The 19,210-nt window shown below is 32.4% G+C and overlaps 2 protein-coding genes across 7 annotated transcripts; both read right to left on the bottom strand.

The window, feature by feature from the left end:
- Positions 1-388: 388 nt before the first annotated feature.
- Positions 389-2,110, bottom strand: LOC114168821 (chlorophyll a-b binding protein 13, chloroplastic-like). Its single transcript, XM_028053782.2, has 3 exons — positions 1,836-2,110; positions 1,290-1,451; positions 389-956 (listed from the first exon to the last, which is right to left on the bottom strand). The coding sequence occupies exons 1-3, from the start codon at positions 1,971-1,973 to the stop codon at positions 447-449; spliced, it is 810 nt and encodes a 269-aa protein (XP_027909583.1). The 5' UTR covers positions 1,974-2,110; the 3' UTR covers positions 389-446.
- Positions 2,111-11,497: 9,387 nt separating this feature from the next.
- Positions 11,498-18,890, bottom strand: LOC114169992 (diacylglycerol kinase 1-like). Of its 6 annotated transcripts, none has more exons than XM_028055441.2 (14): positions 18,284-18,562; positions 17,900-17,944; positions 17,362-17,569; positions 17,125-17,247; positions 16,909-16,992; positions 16,275-16,360; positions 15,400-15,523; positions 14,836-14,884; positions 14,546-14,628; positions 14,305-14,369; positions 13,317-13,388; positions 13,025-13,112; positions 12,797-12,913; positions 11,498-12,075 (listed from the first exon to the last, which is right to left on the bottom strand). In XM_028055441.2, exons 1-14 carry the CDS (start codon positions 18,340-18,342, stop codon positions 11,752-11,754), a joined length of 1,527 nt encoding a protein of 508 aa, XP_027911242.1. In that variant the 5' UTR covers positions 18,343-18,562; the 3' UTR covers positions 11,498-11,751. The 6 variants fall into 6 exon arrangements, with proteins under 6 accessions (XP_027911242.1, XP_027911239.1, XP_027911237.1 ...); XM_028055438.2 differs by having other exon boundaries at positions 16,864-16,992; positions 18,293-18,560; XM_028055436.2 differs by having other exon boundaries at positions 16,864-16,992; positions 18,284-18,560.
- Positions 18,891-19,210: the final 320 nt, after the last annotated feature.

The raw sequence follows: 19,210 nt of genomic DNA on the forward strand, positions 1-19,210 counted from the left end.
TTCTTGTTTATTCTTCTTGACTTCTTTAGGAGTGAAGGATTCACTTTCCAGGAATTGGTAAAAGTTTTCTATTCTAAAGTCTTAAAGTACAAAAATTATTATTGATGAATATATTTGGACGAAGTTATTCTGGGCTTCTTCTGGGCTTAAGATATTCAACAAAGTTTCTGTTTATCTGGATTAACCACAGTACAAGGAACCACCTTCAAGCTGTTCAAAACTAGCTGATGCAGATGCACTTTGGCATTCTTTTTTCCAATTCCAAGTTTGTTACAGATTATAAAAAATCACTTTCTATGTTGATTTAAGATCGATGTGTCATCTCATTCATTTATTCAAATGAATGAACAAAAGGGTTAAAAAATGAACCATAAAAAGTGTACTAATCTACAAGGAAACTTCCACATCATGTCATTCATATAAAACCAAACAAAGGAAAAAGCAATCTAAGAGCCAGGCACAAACTTGGTGGCATAGACCCAAGCATTGTTAGCCACAGGGTTGTCAAGGTGATCCAAAAGGTTCTCAAGAGGTCCTTTCCCAGTGACAATGGCTTGCACAAAGAACCCAAACATGGAGAACATGGCCAACCTTCCATTCTTTATCTCCTTAACCTTAAGCTCAGCAAAAGCCACAGGATCATCAGCAAGTCCAAGAGGGTCAAAGTATTGGCCACCAGGGTACAGATCATTGCCCTCTCCCACACCAGGAAGCCCATTGATGCGAAACCCTTCAACAAGACCCATCAGCACAACTTGGAACCCTAGCACTGCCAAAATGCTCTGTGCATGCACAAGGTTAGGGTTCCCCAGATAGTCTAGGCCTCCTTCTGAGAATATTTGTGCTCCTGCTTTGAACCAAACTGGCTCCTTGAAATCCACTCTCACCCACTTCTCAAGCACTTCTGGAGTGATGCATCCTAGTGCTCCAAGCATGGCCCAACGCCCATGGATCACCTTGTTTCAGATAACAATTTCAGTATGTCTCAACATGCCATGTTTTTAATCATTTCTCCATCAAACAAAAGGCTTGAATCCAAAACTAAAAAATTTGGGGACGGATTCAGTTAAGAAATATGAGTTTTATTGCAGAGAGCAGTTTATGGTGTGTATGAAGGAACATTACTGATATTGCTTCTTTGTTTAGATGAAAAACCGGTTAGAGCCTACAATGCTTTGTCAGAAAAGCAAGTATTTTTCATGTTAAAGAAACTTGATGAATGGTTTTGTTTGTGCTGACATGAAACCTTATGAAATATTTTCATAGTAGTGTAAGAAAAAATGAGTGACCTCAAGAGCCCTGTTCTTGGCAAATGCTTCAGGATCAGCAGACAATCCAGCAGTGTCCCATCCATAGTCCCCTGGGAATTCTCCTGTCAAATATGAAGGAGTCTGAGCTGAAAAGGGTCCCAAGTATTTCACTCTGTCTGGTCCATACCACAGTTCATTTCCCTGCTCATTCATCAACACAGATAACACTACATATAAGCCACACTACACAACCCAAAAGTATGAAAAAGTATGAAAAAATTCCTCCTTTTCTTCTAACAACCATGCTAGAAAGTTATTATAGTTTCATACCAGAATATCTAAACAAATCTAAATTATAACTTGTTAGAAAAATTCTTCTAAACTGTAAATAGTATAGTGATGACTAACACAGTGATAACTAATATACTCCCACATATTAAAATTACATCTTGATAAATTAACAAATCTAACTACAGATATTATTTTACAAATCTTCTACAAGTAACATTCACATTCCAACTTGGTAATAAACTCTTAACAGAAAACAACTGCAATATATGAATATGTGTGTGAATTGGAAAGTACCATGGTGTATTTCCCATGTCCCATGGAGACAAAATCTCTAAGAGGGTTGGCATTGGTTGCTCTACTTTGGCCAAGGAAAGGTGTTGGTTTAAGGACAGTGCCGGTGCTTGCTGAGGCTGCCATTAATGTTGCTGCCATGGCTTCCGAGTACTTTTTTCTTCAGCTGAAAGTTGAAACCTTTAACTTGGTTAAATAGAATAAGACTCCAAGAATGGTTCAACAGAAGATGGTAGAAACTAGGAAGAGGATGTGTGCATGAAGTATATGTGTGGGGAAAGAAAATCTGAGGGACATGAGTGGTTATGAAGACAACATGTTTGTGGTGGGACTGTGTTGTTTGGAGCAACCAATGAGAAAGCTTCAAAAGATTTGTAGAATCTCCAACTCATCTTTCCATCCACATTTTATCTTTTGCTTAATAATAATATTGAAAAAAAATACTTGTCTTGTTTGTACATGTATATTTGGAAAATATATTTTATGCGAGTAATTTCTTAATAAGTCAGAGAATATGCTGTCAAAAATATTCAGATATTCTGTCACTTTCTACAGGAACATATATATTTGTGTTTTTATCAAAATGATTTTAAACTTTCTGTATACGAAATCACAGATGACATGTTTAGCTGAAGTTTCTCTTTAGCACTTGTGATATGAAATAAAAATATAATATCAAAACATAAACAATTTTTAATAATAATGTATTACAAATAAATGTTTTTTTTTAATGTTTAGCTTAGATGCTGTCAATATTTGTTTGTTAAAGAAACAGCTTCTTCTTCTTTTTTTTTTTTAAATAAATAAATAAATTAGACAAACATAAAATGTGAAGTCCACGGGCCTTGGCCAATTCCATTTTTTTTTTCCAATTTCTTCATTTTATGCTGTAAACGTCTTTAAAATTTTCACTTCTTTTTCTCTCTGCAATCTTCTCCGCTTCTCTTTAAATTTTTAATCCCGTTTTTCATTTTTCAAGAACAGATTCAACAATATAAAGGACAACAAGTCCTGAATAAGTTTGAACAGATAATAATTAAATCTAGAGTGAGTGTCTTATTTTATGCATCTCTTAATTCCTTCTCTATTATGTGTGAGCACTTGGCAACTTTATTAGTTCTCTTGAAGAGAAATTGTTCTATCAAATTGTTCATTTTTTGTTTGGGTTTTTATTTGTTTGATAATGTTTTTTCACAATCCTAGAATTTTGGTATAATTTCTATCTTGAGTAATTATTATTGCACTAGAAATATGTATTGGATGAACTGAGGTGACATTGGTCGTATAAACCGATATTATACTTATGTGCTTGTCAGGATGAAATCGCTCATGTGAACTAATACCATATGAGATATATTAACCTAAACAAGATTTAATTTTAATAGATTATGATTAGACAAAAGAAATTATTTCATAATTAATATTAATTTAATGACGTATTATAATTTTTTATTCATAATAGTGATTATTTTAATAATTAATAACTTTTTATTTTATAAATTTGTATCTAAATTGGTCATTATAGTGACTAACAACTTTTGGACATTAAAATTGGTTGCTAATGAGATATTTTCTTATAATGTTAAAACTTTAACTTGTAAATATGTATGAATGTGATAGAAAGGTGCAAACGAAAGAAGAGAGAAAGTTAGGTAGAAAAAAAGAAAGAATGAGATAAGATTAAATGATGTTGGAAGTCTTACATCGATTAGAGATAAGGCAATTTCATAATATATATAAGTGGGTAAAAATCTCACCTTCAAGCCAGTTTTATGTGATTGAGTTAGACTTAAAGTTCACTTCTTAATATGGTATTAAAGTCATGGTTAAAACCTATTCTAGCGAGATTTGTGTTTGTTGGACATATAGTGGTGACCTTACAAGCCAGTTTTATGGGGGTTGAGTTAGTCTTAAAGTTCACTTCTTAATAGATGAAGAAGATATAAGGCTTATCTCTTTATTAAATGAAAGCATAATGACTTTGACTTGAGCTTGGAGGACAATGACACATGCATGACTTGTAAATAAATGAATAAAAAGGATGATAAAGGAAAGATGAGATGACTTAATGCACATGTACTACATTTAATGCATGCATTCATTACTTAGGAGAAGTTGACACATGTGCATGGCTTATAAATATGGATAATTGAAAAGCTAAATGAAGTGAAAAAATGAAGAAAATGTGAGTTAGGTGAGAAAGGAGGAGAGAGAAAGAGAAAGAGAGATAAAGAAACTTTGGAATAATATATATATATATATATATATATATATATATATATATATATATATATATATATATATGAAGAAATCTCAACCTTTTAAAACTATTCTCGGTGCGCCCCTTCAATTATATATTTATCTTTTGTTTATTTTGAATTATATATTATTTTATTTGTTTCCATTCAATTGTTATCTTCTTTACTTATTTAATTTTACCTTTAGTTACATACTAATGTTATTTATATATTTAATTTACCCTTCAGTTACACATTTGTCCACTTTATTTATTTTATTTTATTTTATTTTATTTTATCTCTAGTTACACACCTACTTACTTATTTCTTTTAATTTATCTCTAATTATGCATTTATTATGTTTATTTATTTTATTCAATTTATTCCAATTATGCACTGATCGAGTTACATATTGGTCATATTTATTCATTTAATTTCATTTATCTCTAGTTATGCACGGGTCCTTATATTAATTTATATTTTTTTATTATATTTGTTTATAACATTCCAATTCATATATAGTTATTTATTTAAATTTTTTGCTTTGATTCTTATTTTATTGTATCATTATTTTATAATTCAAAAAATATAAAAATAAAGTAAAGTAAATATTATTTTATTCAATGAATATGGATAAAAGAAAGTTACCTATAAGTTTTATAGACATTTTATATTATTTGTGGATGATGTTTGCATTATTGGTCAAGAATAACATATTTTGATAGTCATCACAATTTATGATCTTTGAAAATGTCCAAGAGTATGTCAGTTAAGAAAGAGTTAAGTATGATTTTAATGAGTTGAGATCAAACCAATGTTAGAGTGTTTGTACTTGGGAAGTCACAACTTGGTACACTACAAGATGAAAGGCAAGGACCATGGTAGGGTCTAAGGAAATTTTATTAAGTAGATGAATATTTGGATAGTTCAGAATAACGTGTTGGACTAGGATATTCATAGGCAAAACTTGGGATTATTCAATACTTACTCGGTATCACCAAGGTTAGATAGTGAGTATATATCTCTTTTATGGACTGATGAATGGCTAATATTCTTGAGAAGGAAATAATTATTATACTACCTAATCACTTTCCAAAGTAACTTTTGATGTCCATAATGGATCATCAAAAGTGAAATAAGGATCATATGTTTAATAAAAAATGAAATTGAATCGTGCAGTTGTAGGTCCAATTCTAGACCCCAGTATTTGTATTGTTTGTTGAGTTTATTAAGATTGATATTTAAGACTTATAAAGACCTCACTCCTTTCATATTTTTGTTTCATATGTACCTATTGCACGAGTAGAAGAAGAACCTACTCAATGAGAGTTGTTTGCGAAGTTATTAGGGGATCTTTTGAAGAGTGACTTGTGGATAATTTACATTAATACCTTTAAGAGATATTAAAAATATAGATAATCTTATTTTCTGATGTAAAACTCTTAATATTCTACAAAATACATATTTTTGTAATATTTTATGAACAATTACAAAGATGTAAATTATTATTATATATACATATATATACATATATATACATATATATATATATACATATATATACATATATATATATATATGTATATATATGTATATATATATATATATATATATGTATCTATATATATATATATATATTATATATATATATATATATATATATATATATATATATATATATATGGATATGAAGTTATGTTATTGTTAGTGTTCTCTCAAGAAAAATATTATTGTACAAAAATAAAATTAATTCCATCTTTTTATCAAATAATAATTATTTTTGTAGTAGTTGGGGCGTTACATTTAGTGGTATTAGTTCTTTCTATTAAGACCTTGGGTGTGGTATTTTCCATGTGTGTAATCTTTACTAATAAGTAGAGGTACAAGTTGTTTGTTCTTACACTTTTCTTGAATTAGAGAAGTCTAAGATACATATAGTAAGAATAAATCACAACAATTAATACTTGTTGAAGTTTTAAGAAATAGTTGAAACATAAAAACAGTTATGTATTATGCATAAATTTCCACTATTTTAGCCAACTGATTTGTCTTTTTAATGGACTGTTTCATAGCTCAAGAACAAATTAGTCTGCTGTTTTATTTTTTGATCGATTGAAAGTGTACTGGTCTGCTGCTTTTACATCCTAACTTTCCAATCTATTTGATTCAATTGAAAAGAGTTTTAAGCTTTCAAAAAAGTTTTAAATAGCCAATTCAAACCCCCCTTTCTTGTCTTAAATCACCATTTCAAAACTAACAATTGGTATCTAGAGCAAGGTTCTTGAAAGATATTCAAGTTTAATAAAAAAACTCTTTTGAAATGGCTGAAAATAAACTCCCTTTTGCTGAAGGTGTCTCTATTCATAGACCACCTATGTTTTGTGGCCTAAACTATCAGTTTTGGAAAATAAGGATGCAAATTTTCATTAAATCTATAGACAAAGGGATTTGGGATGCAATAGTTAATAGACCATATACTCCTAAATGTCTTGTTGAAAATAAGTAGGTGGACAAGCCTTGGACTGAATCGACGGATGAAGAAAGGAGAAGAGCTCAATATGATTGCCATGCCAAGAATATCATCACTTCATCTTTGAGTATAGATGCAATTTTTAGGGTCTCCCAATGTAAGAGTGCAAAGGAAATGTGGGATGTCCTAGAGGTTACACATGAGGGGACAAATGAAGTGAAGAGAGCAAGGAATCACGCTTTGATTCAAGAGGATGAGCTTTTCAAGATGCAAAAGGGAGAGTCCATAGAGCTGAAGTTAAAAAGAGGTTCACTCACATAGTCAACCATCTCATGGGTCTAGGCAAAGAATTTGACAAAGAGAAGCTAAACATCAAAGTGCTAAAGTATCTTGATAGAAATTGGAAACCAAAGGTGATTGCTAGCACTGAATCCAAGGATTTATCCATCATCACCACAATTGTACTGTTTCGCAAACTAAGAGAGCATGAGATTGAAATGCAAAAGCTAAGTGAGCTTGAGTCAAGTGAGAAAAAGGTAAAAACCATAGACTTGAAGGCTAGCTCCAAGAAGAGTGATGATATCGAAGAAGAGGTTGTTGAATCAAGTGATACTGAGAACTTGAATCTACTAGTCAAGAGGTTTGGGAAGTATCTCAAGAGGAAAGGCAACAAAGGTAATCAAAGGAGGTACATTTCTAAACAAAATGATTCAAATAATACTTTTAAATTCTCATGTTATAATTGTGGAAAGCAAGGACATATCAAGATTGGATGTCTTAATGTTAACAAAGAGAAGGAGAAGGTTGGTGACAGGAAAAAAGAGAAAAAGGTCAAGGAAAGACGTGCCTACATAGCTTGGAAGGACAATGATGATTCAACAAGTACTTCATCTCAAGAAGGAAGTGAGGAAGCAAATTTATTCCTCATGGCTGGATATGAATCATCCCCATCAAGCCAAGTAAGTTCCTTGTCATCTAAAGATAAAAATGACTATTACCAATTGTTGCATGACTTTGAAGAATTTCATAATGAGGCTAACAAAATTGTTGTCATGAACAATTGGCTAAAAGGATTAAATAAATTGCTAGAAAATAGAGTTAACTAACTAGAATAAGAAATAACTGACTTAAAAATTGATTTCAAACATTTAGAAATGATTTACAACAATTCAGTCGATTATTCTAAAAAACAGTTGGTTGTAAAACCTTGTGAAAATTGCACTACTTTGAAAACTCAAGTGAAATATCTTTTGAAAACATGTGCAAAGTTCACAAGAGGAAAAGCAAACCTAGAAGCTGTTCTTGGCTCTCAAAATTGTGTTTTTGGGAAGGCTGGACTTGATTATACACTTATCCATGAAAAGAAAGACAAGAAGTTCTCTAGTTTCTTTTCCAAGAGTGAGCCAAATGTTATGCCATTCATTTCTTGCAACTATTGTATGAAGAAAGGTCATGTTCTTAAGAAGTGCTATGCTAAAAAATATGATGTACCTAAGGGATTTATGAAATGGATCCCAAAAGGATCTAGAAAGGCATAACCATGTTGGACCCAAACTATCAAAGGGTACCATGTAATGCTATGTTGTTTTGCGGGTCATAAAATAGGAAAAGAAAGACCTATGGTACCTAGATAGTGGCTGCTCGAGGCATATGACTAGTGATAAGTCCAAGTTTGCAAAGTTGGAACTAAAGGACGAAGTCTTTGTGACTTATGGTGATAATAACAAAGGAAGGATACTTGGAAGTGGTGTCATAAGCAATAGAGCCTCATTCAACATCCACAACATGCTTCTAGTTGAAGGGCTAAAACACAATTTGATAAGTATAAGCCAATTGTGTGACAAAGGTTTTAAAGTTGTGTTTGAACCATACCATTGCCTTATATATGATGCATGCGGTAGCATTTTGTTGGTAGGAAATAGAGTCAACGATATATACTTGCTTAATCTGCATCATGCATCATTTAGCATTCACTGTTTGCTTATAAAAGAGGATGATACTTGGTTATGACATAGGAGACTTTGTCACATACATATGCACCATTTAAATCGACTAAATAGAAAACAATTGGTTGAAGGGTTACCAAAACTTAAGTTTGAGAAGGATAGGATATGTGAAGCATGCCAAAGGGGAAAGCAAATCAAGGTTTCCTTTAAACCCAAAAATTGTATTTCAACTAAAAGACCCTTAGAACTACTTCACAGGGATCTATTTGGTCCTTCTAGAACTATGAGTCTTGGTGGAAACTACTATGCATTGGTTATTGTTGATGATTTCTCTAGATTTACATGGACTTTATTTCTAGCTGCCAAGAATGAAACCTTTTATGCTTTTAAGAAAATTGCCAAGGTTTTAGAAAATGAAAAAAGGTTCTAAAATAGTCTCTCTAAGAAGTGATCATGGTGGAGAGTTTCAAAATGAAAAGTTTAAGCATTTTTGTGAAAAACATGGTATTAAGCATAACTTTTCAGCTCCTAGAACTCCACAACAAAAAGGGAGTGGTTGAGAGAAAGAATATATCATTAGAGGAACTAGCTAGAACCATGCTTAATGAAAGAATTATGTTTTAAACTGTGTGTTGATAAGGCCAATTTTAAAGAAAACGCCTTATGAGTTATTCAAAGGTAGAAGGCTTGCTCTAAATCACCTAAAAGTATTTGGTTGCAAGTGTTTTGTTTTAAATAATGGAAAAGAGTAGCTTGGCAAATTTGACTCAAAAACGGATGAAGGCATTTTTCTAGGCTATGCTGCAAATTGCCATGCATATAGGGTTTACAACAAAAGATTAATGATTGTTGAAGAGTTTGTGCATGTTGTATTTGATGAAACTAACCCAGTGCAGCAGGATCAAAGGCCTAAGATTGCATATGAAGAAGACATATTGCAGGAAAAGCAAACTACTGCAGAACTGGAATCTATTATAGGAAATCAGCCAGCTGAAAAGAAAATTTTGTCGGCTGAGAAAGCTACAGACAACAACTTACCCAAGGAGTGGATTGAACCCAGGGGATTATCAAAGGACAACATAACTGGTGATATAAAACAGGGAGTTACCACTAGATGCAAGCTTGTATTCTTTGAACATGTTGCCTTTGTGTCTCAAAATGAACCTAAGAATGTGAATGATGCATTAGGTGATAGTAATTGGGTTGTTGCTATGCAAGATGAGCTTAATCAATTCGCTATAAATGATGTGTGGTCTCTTGTTTCTAAAACTGATGCAATGAATGTGATTGGTACTAAATGGGTGTTTAAAAATAAAATGGATGACAATGGTAACATTGTTAAGAATAAGGCTAGCCTAGCTGCTAAAGGTTATAATCAAGAGGAAGGTATTGATTTTGATGAAACATATGCACGTGTAGCTAGGCTAGAAGCTGTGAGGTTATTGTTAACATATGCTTACATGTGTAATTTCAAACTTTCTCAAATGGATGTGAAAAGTGCATTCTTGAATGGTTTCTTAAATGAAGAAGTATATGTATCACATCCCCCTGGCTTTGAAGATCACCTATATCCTAATCATGTTTTCAAATTGAAAAAGGCTTTATATGGTTTGAAACAAGCACCACGATAATAGTATGAGAGGTTAAACAACTTTCTTTTATCTAAAGGATATGCTAGAGGTGCGGTTGATAAAACACTTTTCATTAGAAAGCATGCAAGTGATGTAATACTTGTTCAAGTATATGTAGATGATATAATCTTTGGATCAAATAATAACTCCATGTGTGAAGAGCTTGTTGCAACTATACAAGGAGAATTTGAGATGTCTAAGATGGGTGAGCTAACATCTCAATTCTTTCTCTATGCACTTGGCAACTTTATTAGTTCTCTTGAAGTGAAATTGTTCTATCAAATAGTTCATTTTTCTATTTGGGTTTTTAATTTGTTTGATAAGTTATTTCTATCTTGAGTAATCATTATTACACAAGAAATATGTATCGGATGAACTGAGGTGACATCAAAATTATATATAGATCGATATTATTCTTTTTGTGTATGTCAGGACCAAATCAATCATATGAATTAATACAATATGAGATATTTAACCTAAACAAAATTTAATATTAATCCATTATGATTAGATAGAACAAATTATTTCATAAATCTATTATCTCTTAAAATTAGTTAGATGCTTATTGATTCTTTTAAAAAAAATTTGGGTTGTGCTATTAATAAATTAAATTTTATCATACGATTTTAGTTGGCTGAAAATGTTTTTCACCTGCTTGAATAGTTAATAATATAGTAAGACTTAACATAATTGAGTATCCTTTACAAATAAATTTTAAATACATGAGCACAATTATATTTTTTCTAACATGTTTCCATAAATAACTAACAACAATATAATTGATTATTTCTTAACATAATTGATTAAGTTACAATTGAAATGTCTTATAAACAACTTTTAATATTTTCTTTACACGATAAACATACTACAAAGCTTAAACGTATTGATATACACAAAAAAACACTATCAAAAAACGCTCGTCTATAAGAAATAATCTAGAGAAACGTTTCAATATTTACATATTTTTCATTATTCAATCTTTGTATCATCACATACAGGTGATATCCTTTTTACTTCTTTGTTGATTTGTAGTTTTATCTGATACATTTTTATTTGAAGTAGGTTTCTGAAAAAGTATGGTTATATGTTTCATATGTATTGTTTATGCTTGTAATATGAAAATTTTTAAATAGTGGAAACGATCATTCTAAGTGTTGATACTCGATTAGAATCAAGAAGATTCAAATCAATCTTCTTGTTTCTTTAATTGTGAGAAAAGATACTCTTTCATCAAGTGTTTGATTTGAAGAAAGATTTTCAGGAGAATCTCTATTAATAGACCAAAAAGTTTTAAAAAGAATAGATTCATCGATCAGTGGCATATTTTGTTTGGAGAGTTTTTCCCCAAGAAACAATAATATCTCCACAATTGGCATTGAAATGAAAGAATAGATTGTGTAATGGTTAAATAAACGTACTCAAACCTAAAAGGCATACACGCTAGAAGTATGAGAACAATACCCGATCCTAGGTTCATTACATGAATAACTAGTCAAACATTACTGAGTACTAGAGTAATTTGATCCAAAATCCCCTGTACATTATGCACTAAACAAGAAAACAATTTAGCACCACCCTTTCATTTACTTACACCAAACACTGACCAATGCTAGTATGGTTATTCCTTTGTGTACACTAACTTACTTGAGCTATGTCAATTCCATCAGGGTATTTGAATGTATCAGCTGCACCAAATTTGCGGCGTTCTTCCCAATCTTCTTCTTGTTCTTCATTACTGCTGTCATATTCTTCCCGGTCAACGGAGGGTGAGGAAGGATCATACATACTTTTAGAACGGCACAATGGGGTGGCAAGCATGCTAACTTGACCATGGTGTGATATCTCAACAACAACTGTGTCATCATCTTTTGGGAGGGGTTGTTTCCATGGCTCTCCGTCAATTCTCATGAATGTGCACTCAGCTGCACCCTTGTGAAACTCAAATCGGATTCTGCTTGTCTGCGTGGTCAGAGCAGCATAGAAACATAAGTTCAGCAAAATAAGAAAAAGTGAAAGGGATAACTTAAATCGCTTGTTCTCTCGTAATGAAATTGGAATAAAACAACTCTATTTGTTTTTAATTTTGTTTAACAGTAACCGTTTGCATTTGGAAGGGAAAAATATTTTCCATTTTTGTTTTTTTATTTTTCATTACAAAGTATTTTCTCACTTTATTTTCTATTACAAATAAAATTGAAATTGTTCAGAATTCCAAAAAACAATAAAAGGAATTTGTGTTTGGATTTTCTACAAAGTTGTGTATGTCTTCAGAATACACTAATTTTTTTAAATATATTAAAAGAATTTTTAATATATTAAAATCAATATATTTGAAAACATCAATAGAGAAATAGGACAAAAAATACAAAAAAGTATTTGAACTCAAAAAATTATATATGTTTGATTTAATAAAATGTTTTCAATTATTCACTTTAATTAATAAAAATGTCACCTTATTTCTACTTTACCTTTTGTTTTCAAACAATATTTTTAAAAAATAAAAATAAAAAATAAACGAGTCAAAAGTTGTTTTGATCATTTCGCATACAAACTTCTGTAGTTAAATGGAAAACATTTTATTAAATAAAGTAACTCTGTTTTCTTGTTTTACTTTTTATACATACTATTAATTGTACAGATAATATTTCAGCATCTAAAGGAGAGAAAAGGTTGGTTTTACCTGTGCCAAACGAGTCCCGTGTCCATTTGGTGCAAGCAAAACAAGACCATGCCAAGCATCTCTAAAACCAACTAACTCAAATAGGCCATCATCCACATAGGGAAGAGTCAGGTCCCTCTGAGGCAAAATTATTTTATCAGAATCCTCATATGTAATAAATATGTCTAAGTTCTTAACAGAATAGAATTTGGCACCTGAGGAAAAGAGAAGATGAAATTTGGCACTTACATAAATTGATTTCTTCCTATTTGGTTTTCCCCAAGGATCGAGTCCACCAGAAAAGCTGGGCAAGTTCAGGCAAACAATTGACCGAATGCTGTATATGAAATTAAACGTATGAATTAGAATCAAGATTCATAAAATTATACCAAGGTTACAGGTCTTGTTCACTTTCTTCTTGAGCATTATTCTTACATCTTATGTTGTTGCTTTTTCCTGACATTCGTTATATAATAATATTTTCATTTTCTAGAAACAAAATGCTCAATATGTAAAGAAATGAGTCTTCATAAAGCGTCACCTGCGAGGTATGTGGAGATCTTCCCAATGGCCTTTTTTCATTATTTTGACCTTGGCCAGCTGACCTATATTCCTGTGTCAGAATTTAATCATTTCTAAATTAGGCTTCCATAGTGAGATAAATTGTAAACTCAACACCACAGAATTCAGAAAACAAAAAGACAACGAAAAACAAAAACATTCCAGAAGAAATTAGCATTTCTTGTTTACAACCACAAACGACTTGAGACATTATAAGCATATTATAATTCAACTTACCCCTTTAGTCTCAAAGAACCATAAGTATTAAGCAAATATTTGAGTGAATTTTCATAACCTAGAACGGTTTTTGCTGTAGTATATTCTAGACCTGACCAAAAGGAGTTGGAAGCCTCATCTCGTACAGAAAACTTAAATGGATAAACAAAAGAGATATTAAATACTAGATTTAGAAATTAAAACCATTTTTTGTATGGGCATGGAGGATTTCCCCAACCTATAGACGGAGAGTGGTCTCTTGTCAGAAGAGATTACCAAAGGGTGTTTTGCCTCTCACAACTAAGAGATTAACGAAGTATGCTTATAGAATCTAATTATCTAATAACTTTGCTAGACCTTGTTGGTTGAAATTAAAACTGTGTTCTCTTTCTTATATTCTATACCTCAGTATAATGAGGTGGAGGGCTGTACAGAAAATTTAAATGGATAAGGCAAAAAGGAAATTTCATGCTTCTGGATCAATTCTCGTTTTCTTAAAATAAAAATTATGTTGCTCACTTTATCTTCTCTACAGTGACAATACGTAAATGCTGGCAGTACACAGCATCAGCGTATGAAAGAAAAAGAAAAACAGGTCTTTTACACCAAACAAACCTCAGTCTCTGCACGGGAATGGTTGTAACACCCAACTTAGAAAAATGCTATTAGTAAATGTGTCTCGAATAAATAAATTGTACTCATTTTTTGCCAGAAGAAACTCAAGATAACTCGGTGCCTCTTTAGTAACTAACCGTGATGATTGAAACGGAGAAGAAAAGAACAATCCTTGTGAAAATCCAAGCTTCAGATAGGCACTCTGGTTAACAGAAGAAAGGCATTATGAGAGAGCAAATTATACTGAGGTATATGGATAACTATAAGATCCAAATATCTAGTACAACTATATGGATAATGAAATGGAAGCAAAAATGAAAAGTTGAAAACCATGTATCGCTCCACATATATCATGTGTTATATTGAGCAATTTGGGACCTGATTATATAACTGATTTTTAAACTTTTCTGGATGCAACTTCCTCTCTGAATGAAATGCATAAGATACTTGAGCATCCATTCCTACATAGAACACGTACACAATTTTAGGGCTTACTTTCTAGCTGCAATAATATAAAAGCTTTAAAACTCAAAATTTATTTTTCCCCAGAAGCAATGCTGTGGTTACGCAACTTCTGCCTCCGCAGCTCAAAACTTTTTCCCAATGTGCACAGAAATGTACTTGCCACCCCCATCCAAACAGTTTTAAGACAAGTCCGTTTTTCTTACCCATGCTAAAGTAGTTCCAAAATCCCCCACGGTAAGTGTGGTAACCGTCCTGTAAACATACAACAATTCACTGATAAGCATGCATGGAATACCCAGACTCCTTACAGTAAATGAAAATATCAAGGACTCGCAAAGAAAAACTAAAGAAATAAAAGCTTAGAATTGCAATTGCCTGATTCCATTTTGAATCACTTCTCTACTACTTTTATATTCATGTGATTACAAAGACAATCATTAAAGTCATAGGCCTGCAATTGTAAGCTCTTCTAATGCATATATAATATACATTTTAAGCAGCGTTCAAATGAAGGATGAGAATTTGATGTCATATTTGACCCTGAGCGAACCAGAAATTGCCTATCTTTTGATGAAAAGAATAAACTAATCGAAATAAATAATAGTAAATATTAACTTATTTTTCATCAAATGATTAATAACTGTTGCTTCACAAGCATCTTTAATTTCATTCATGATCTCTTTGTTGGCATCTCCATGAGTACAGATTTATCGGCACAAATATGTCCAGGCATCAACAATGAAAAGGAAAAAATACACATGACTCACCATGTTTAGCTTATCTGTTGAAGAGACACGCTGAAATGCATGCATAGCGTGAGGCAGCTCAAGGGGTGCAATAGGGTCACATGAACCTTCTTTTGGAGCCTTCATTCTCATTACAATATGCCAACTGTAAAATATCAGCAGTCAAAGACATTATTCAGTTGCAAAATAACTAACAAAAGATGGTAAATATGTCACATGCTTCAAGCTCCTACATGGAAATGCTGGATGTAGAGGAAAACAGAGTAGCCAATATCCTAATTCTACATTAGCAACAAAGAGAAAACCACAGGCATATATTTGATCAGGCGGCTACAAGGTTAATGGATGTAAAATTAACATCATTAAAATCTAAAACAATCAACAATAAACCCAATACATGATATAGTGTACCATAAAAAACATACCCGACCGCACAACGTGACTAATTTCGGTCTAGACCTCTGTTATTCTAAGAGAAATCAAGAATGCTACCGAAGGAAAAAAAAAATAAATCCTATGTTCATTACTTGTAATGTACATCATATCTTGAAACCTTAGTGGTAACAATACTATAGTAAAAATAAGGGAGGACAAGGAAGGGAAATATCTTTAACATCAGACAAAAAACGTACACTATACAAATGCAAAAATAGTATGTAATTAAAGCATGCAACTTCTGAAGCCTACATAAAAAATAAACAGTTGTCTCTCACAGATCTCGGACACAAGTCTTACAAATGCTCATGCAAATTCTGAAGCCAGAACATTTCTAGACATTTAAAGCAAAGTTCCACTGAATGTTTTCAGCAACGATATACTGAATACAGCATACATTTATGCAAGTGCACGTGAGAAGTTTCAATAAATTTGAAAATTCAAATAAAAGGAGTACATACCTGTCTATTTTCATTTCCTTTGCCGCTTTTACATTCATTAGGAATGCCGTCACTGATTGAAGATCCGTGGTTGGATTTTTCTTTCCCTGTAAATAATAAATTATGTTCAGCACATGTACAACTCATGGACCCTTTATAGCAAAGAACAAAACCTTGCAATTGATCCCGGTTGAAAAGGAAGGTAGCCCTTAATGTATTGAGTTATTAATTTTCTATCAAAAATCATAGAACACCCACACCCACACTCACATGCAATAAATTGACAATTGATGTATATTGCAAAATTTCCAAGAAAAAAATCCAGCAAACAAGCAGACATACTTTGCAATTCACATCTCAAGAATTAGGGTTGCAATTCAAAATTGGAATTGCAATTTGACATATAAGATTCATACTAGAAAATGACCGTAAAAATGAAAACAAAAATTACGACTGATCTATGTGATTATAACCAGTCAAAGAAATGTCAAACTCCAGCAATTGAGACCGACATGCACATTATTAATAAGAACAAACAAAACGAAAACTGATTCAAGCAAATCATGAAATTCAGAGTTCAGCAGACTGAATAGAAAGTTAAATAAAATACCCATCCAAATGCAAAGGGAAGATTATTTCCCGTCCCCAATGGTACCGTTGCAATTGGTGGCGGATGACGTAATTTAAGGTCAGATACAACTCCAAGAAGCCAGCTAGCAGTACCATCTCCACCTGCAACCTGATTTTCTAGAATACATTAGAAACAAAGACTAATCAAAGATCATCAGATAGTTACACTATAACAACTTCAATCTTCTTCCTTGCTACACAAGTAAATCATCAGATAGTTACACTATAGCAATCATCTTACAATTATTCTCAATCTATTCTGAATTTCAGCTGCAAAATCATCCCCATTGTGCTTGAGCGTTTCCAAAGTCGCATAAAGCTTCTGCAGCACCTTATCCGGAGCATTTTTTCCCAAATCAAAAACCTGGTACATTAGTGAAATGAAATTGTCTTTCCATCAAACAGGTTGTCCCACCTTAAAAAAAAAAACTCAGATACTTACAAAAAAAAAGGACAAAAACAGGAAAAAACAGTTTACCTGGTTTTTGTTAAGAAGTGTACTATAGGAAACAAGAAGCTCCCCTCCAAGCTGGCCACCACTTTTGGAGTTTATGAAAACAATCACAGGGCACGCAGGTACATGCGAGACACTTTTCCCCTCAGATCCTGACAGTAATATGTAATCCGGAATACAGAACTCCCTCAAAGTTCTATCATAACTACCATCACCCATTGCTATTTCCCAGCTGCATGTTTGTATCACCAGAAGAAAAAAAAAATCAAATTTAATATAAATGCAACAAAACTTTCATGTAATTCCTTTCGTGCTTTTAGGATAAGTGTCGTTCTTTAATAATTGAAATTTCACCCAATTTATGATGTTAATGCAAAACTTTTGCTCTTAGTTTACAACTCTGATTACTAAAGAATACCAAAATAAACTTCTGAGCTGTATCTAATCTAAGTTCTTTCCATAGAAATTTTCAAGTCATAATAAATTAAAACTTTAAAAATTAAAAACAAAAACAACAGAGTAATGACAATCCACCAATATATAATTCGAAGTACTAAACTACCTCGACTTTCTACAGTAACTACCATCACCCATTGCCATTTCAAAACTGCGTATTTTGGTCACAACAAAATGTAAGTCAAACATAAGTTCTAAAATATATAAATTGGAACAAAAACGAAATATTCTTCCATCAAAACTAGAGTTTCACTTAACTTAATTTTCCTTACGAATTAAGAAAGTGAAATTCTAATTCTAGTTGAAAATCAATAAAAAACACTGAGGAAGCAGCAGCATCAAAGTTTTTCCATATAAATTTCCAAAGTAATTAAAAAAACAAAAGCATCCAAACGCGCACAAGTAAAAAAAAAATTAAAAATAGAACGTTGAAAATGATAAATAAAATAAACAAAACAAAAACAACAGCAACACGGTAATGACGATCTACCACCACCACCTCCGAACGAGGAAACGAGAAACCGAACGCTTGCAATTTCTCACCACCATTTCCTCAACCGACGCGAAAGTTAGTTACGCGTGTCGTTTTGCTACGTCTTTTTTACTTCGGCGAACGCAGCAAACCAAACAAACACAGCGAAAGAGAAAGCACTTTTAACAAAACCAACTGTTTTCGAGTTGAACTTTTCACAGAACCGGATTCCGCAAAAGCGGAAACAAAAGCTAACTTATTCAGAGTGCCAAACAGAGCCTTGTGCCCCGTAGTACGAAACAGGCATCACGCAACGTATGTGAGCAGTGCGCAGATATTTGAAAAGAAGAAAAAGAAGAAGATACCTTACTGAAACGGCACCGTATAAGCGTGACGAGTTGCTTTCGTAACAAGATGCTGAGAGCGATCCGAAGAAACAGTGTTTGGTTTGTTTAGCTTTCGAAGCAAGAGTGGATTCCTTCGAAAAAAATCTAAGGAATGCGCGTAGAGAAGATATTTGAAGGTCGATTAGTGCTTCGAACGATTGAAGTGGTTTTGAAACGGAAACTTGAAGGAGGCTTATATAAATGAAAAGGTGAACGTTGAATGTGACAGAGGAAGATGGAGGCTTTGAAACAATGAAAAGTTACTGCAAGGTTTTGCCGCGTCATGCCTCGGTTCGGTGGCTTTATCGAGGTTGAGTTTGTCGTTGAAAGTGGGGCCCACGCTCCAATGGAATTGCATGACGTGGAAATTTCCTATTTTTCTTTTCTTTTGTTTTCTTTCGCTTTTATACAAAGTGGGGTAACTTGAGGGTGGTTTTAAAATTAGAAAATAATATTTTAATTTTTTTTTTATTTATTTTTAATTCACTATTCTCACCACTTTTAGATTATTTATTTTAATTTTTTAATGATGTGATGTGATGATCTAGAAATGATAAAA

The sequence above is a fragment of the Vigna unguiculata genome, chromosome 11, assembly GCF_037176805.1.
Source record: "Vigna unguiculata cultivar grain cowpea cultivar isolate G323 ecotype 2 chromosome 11, ASM3717680v1, whole genome shotgun sequence".
Classification (NCBI taxonomy): domain Eukaryota; kingdom Viridiplantae; phylum Streptophyta; class Magnoliopsida; order Fabales; family Fabaceae; genus Vigna; species Vigna unguiculata.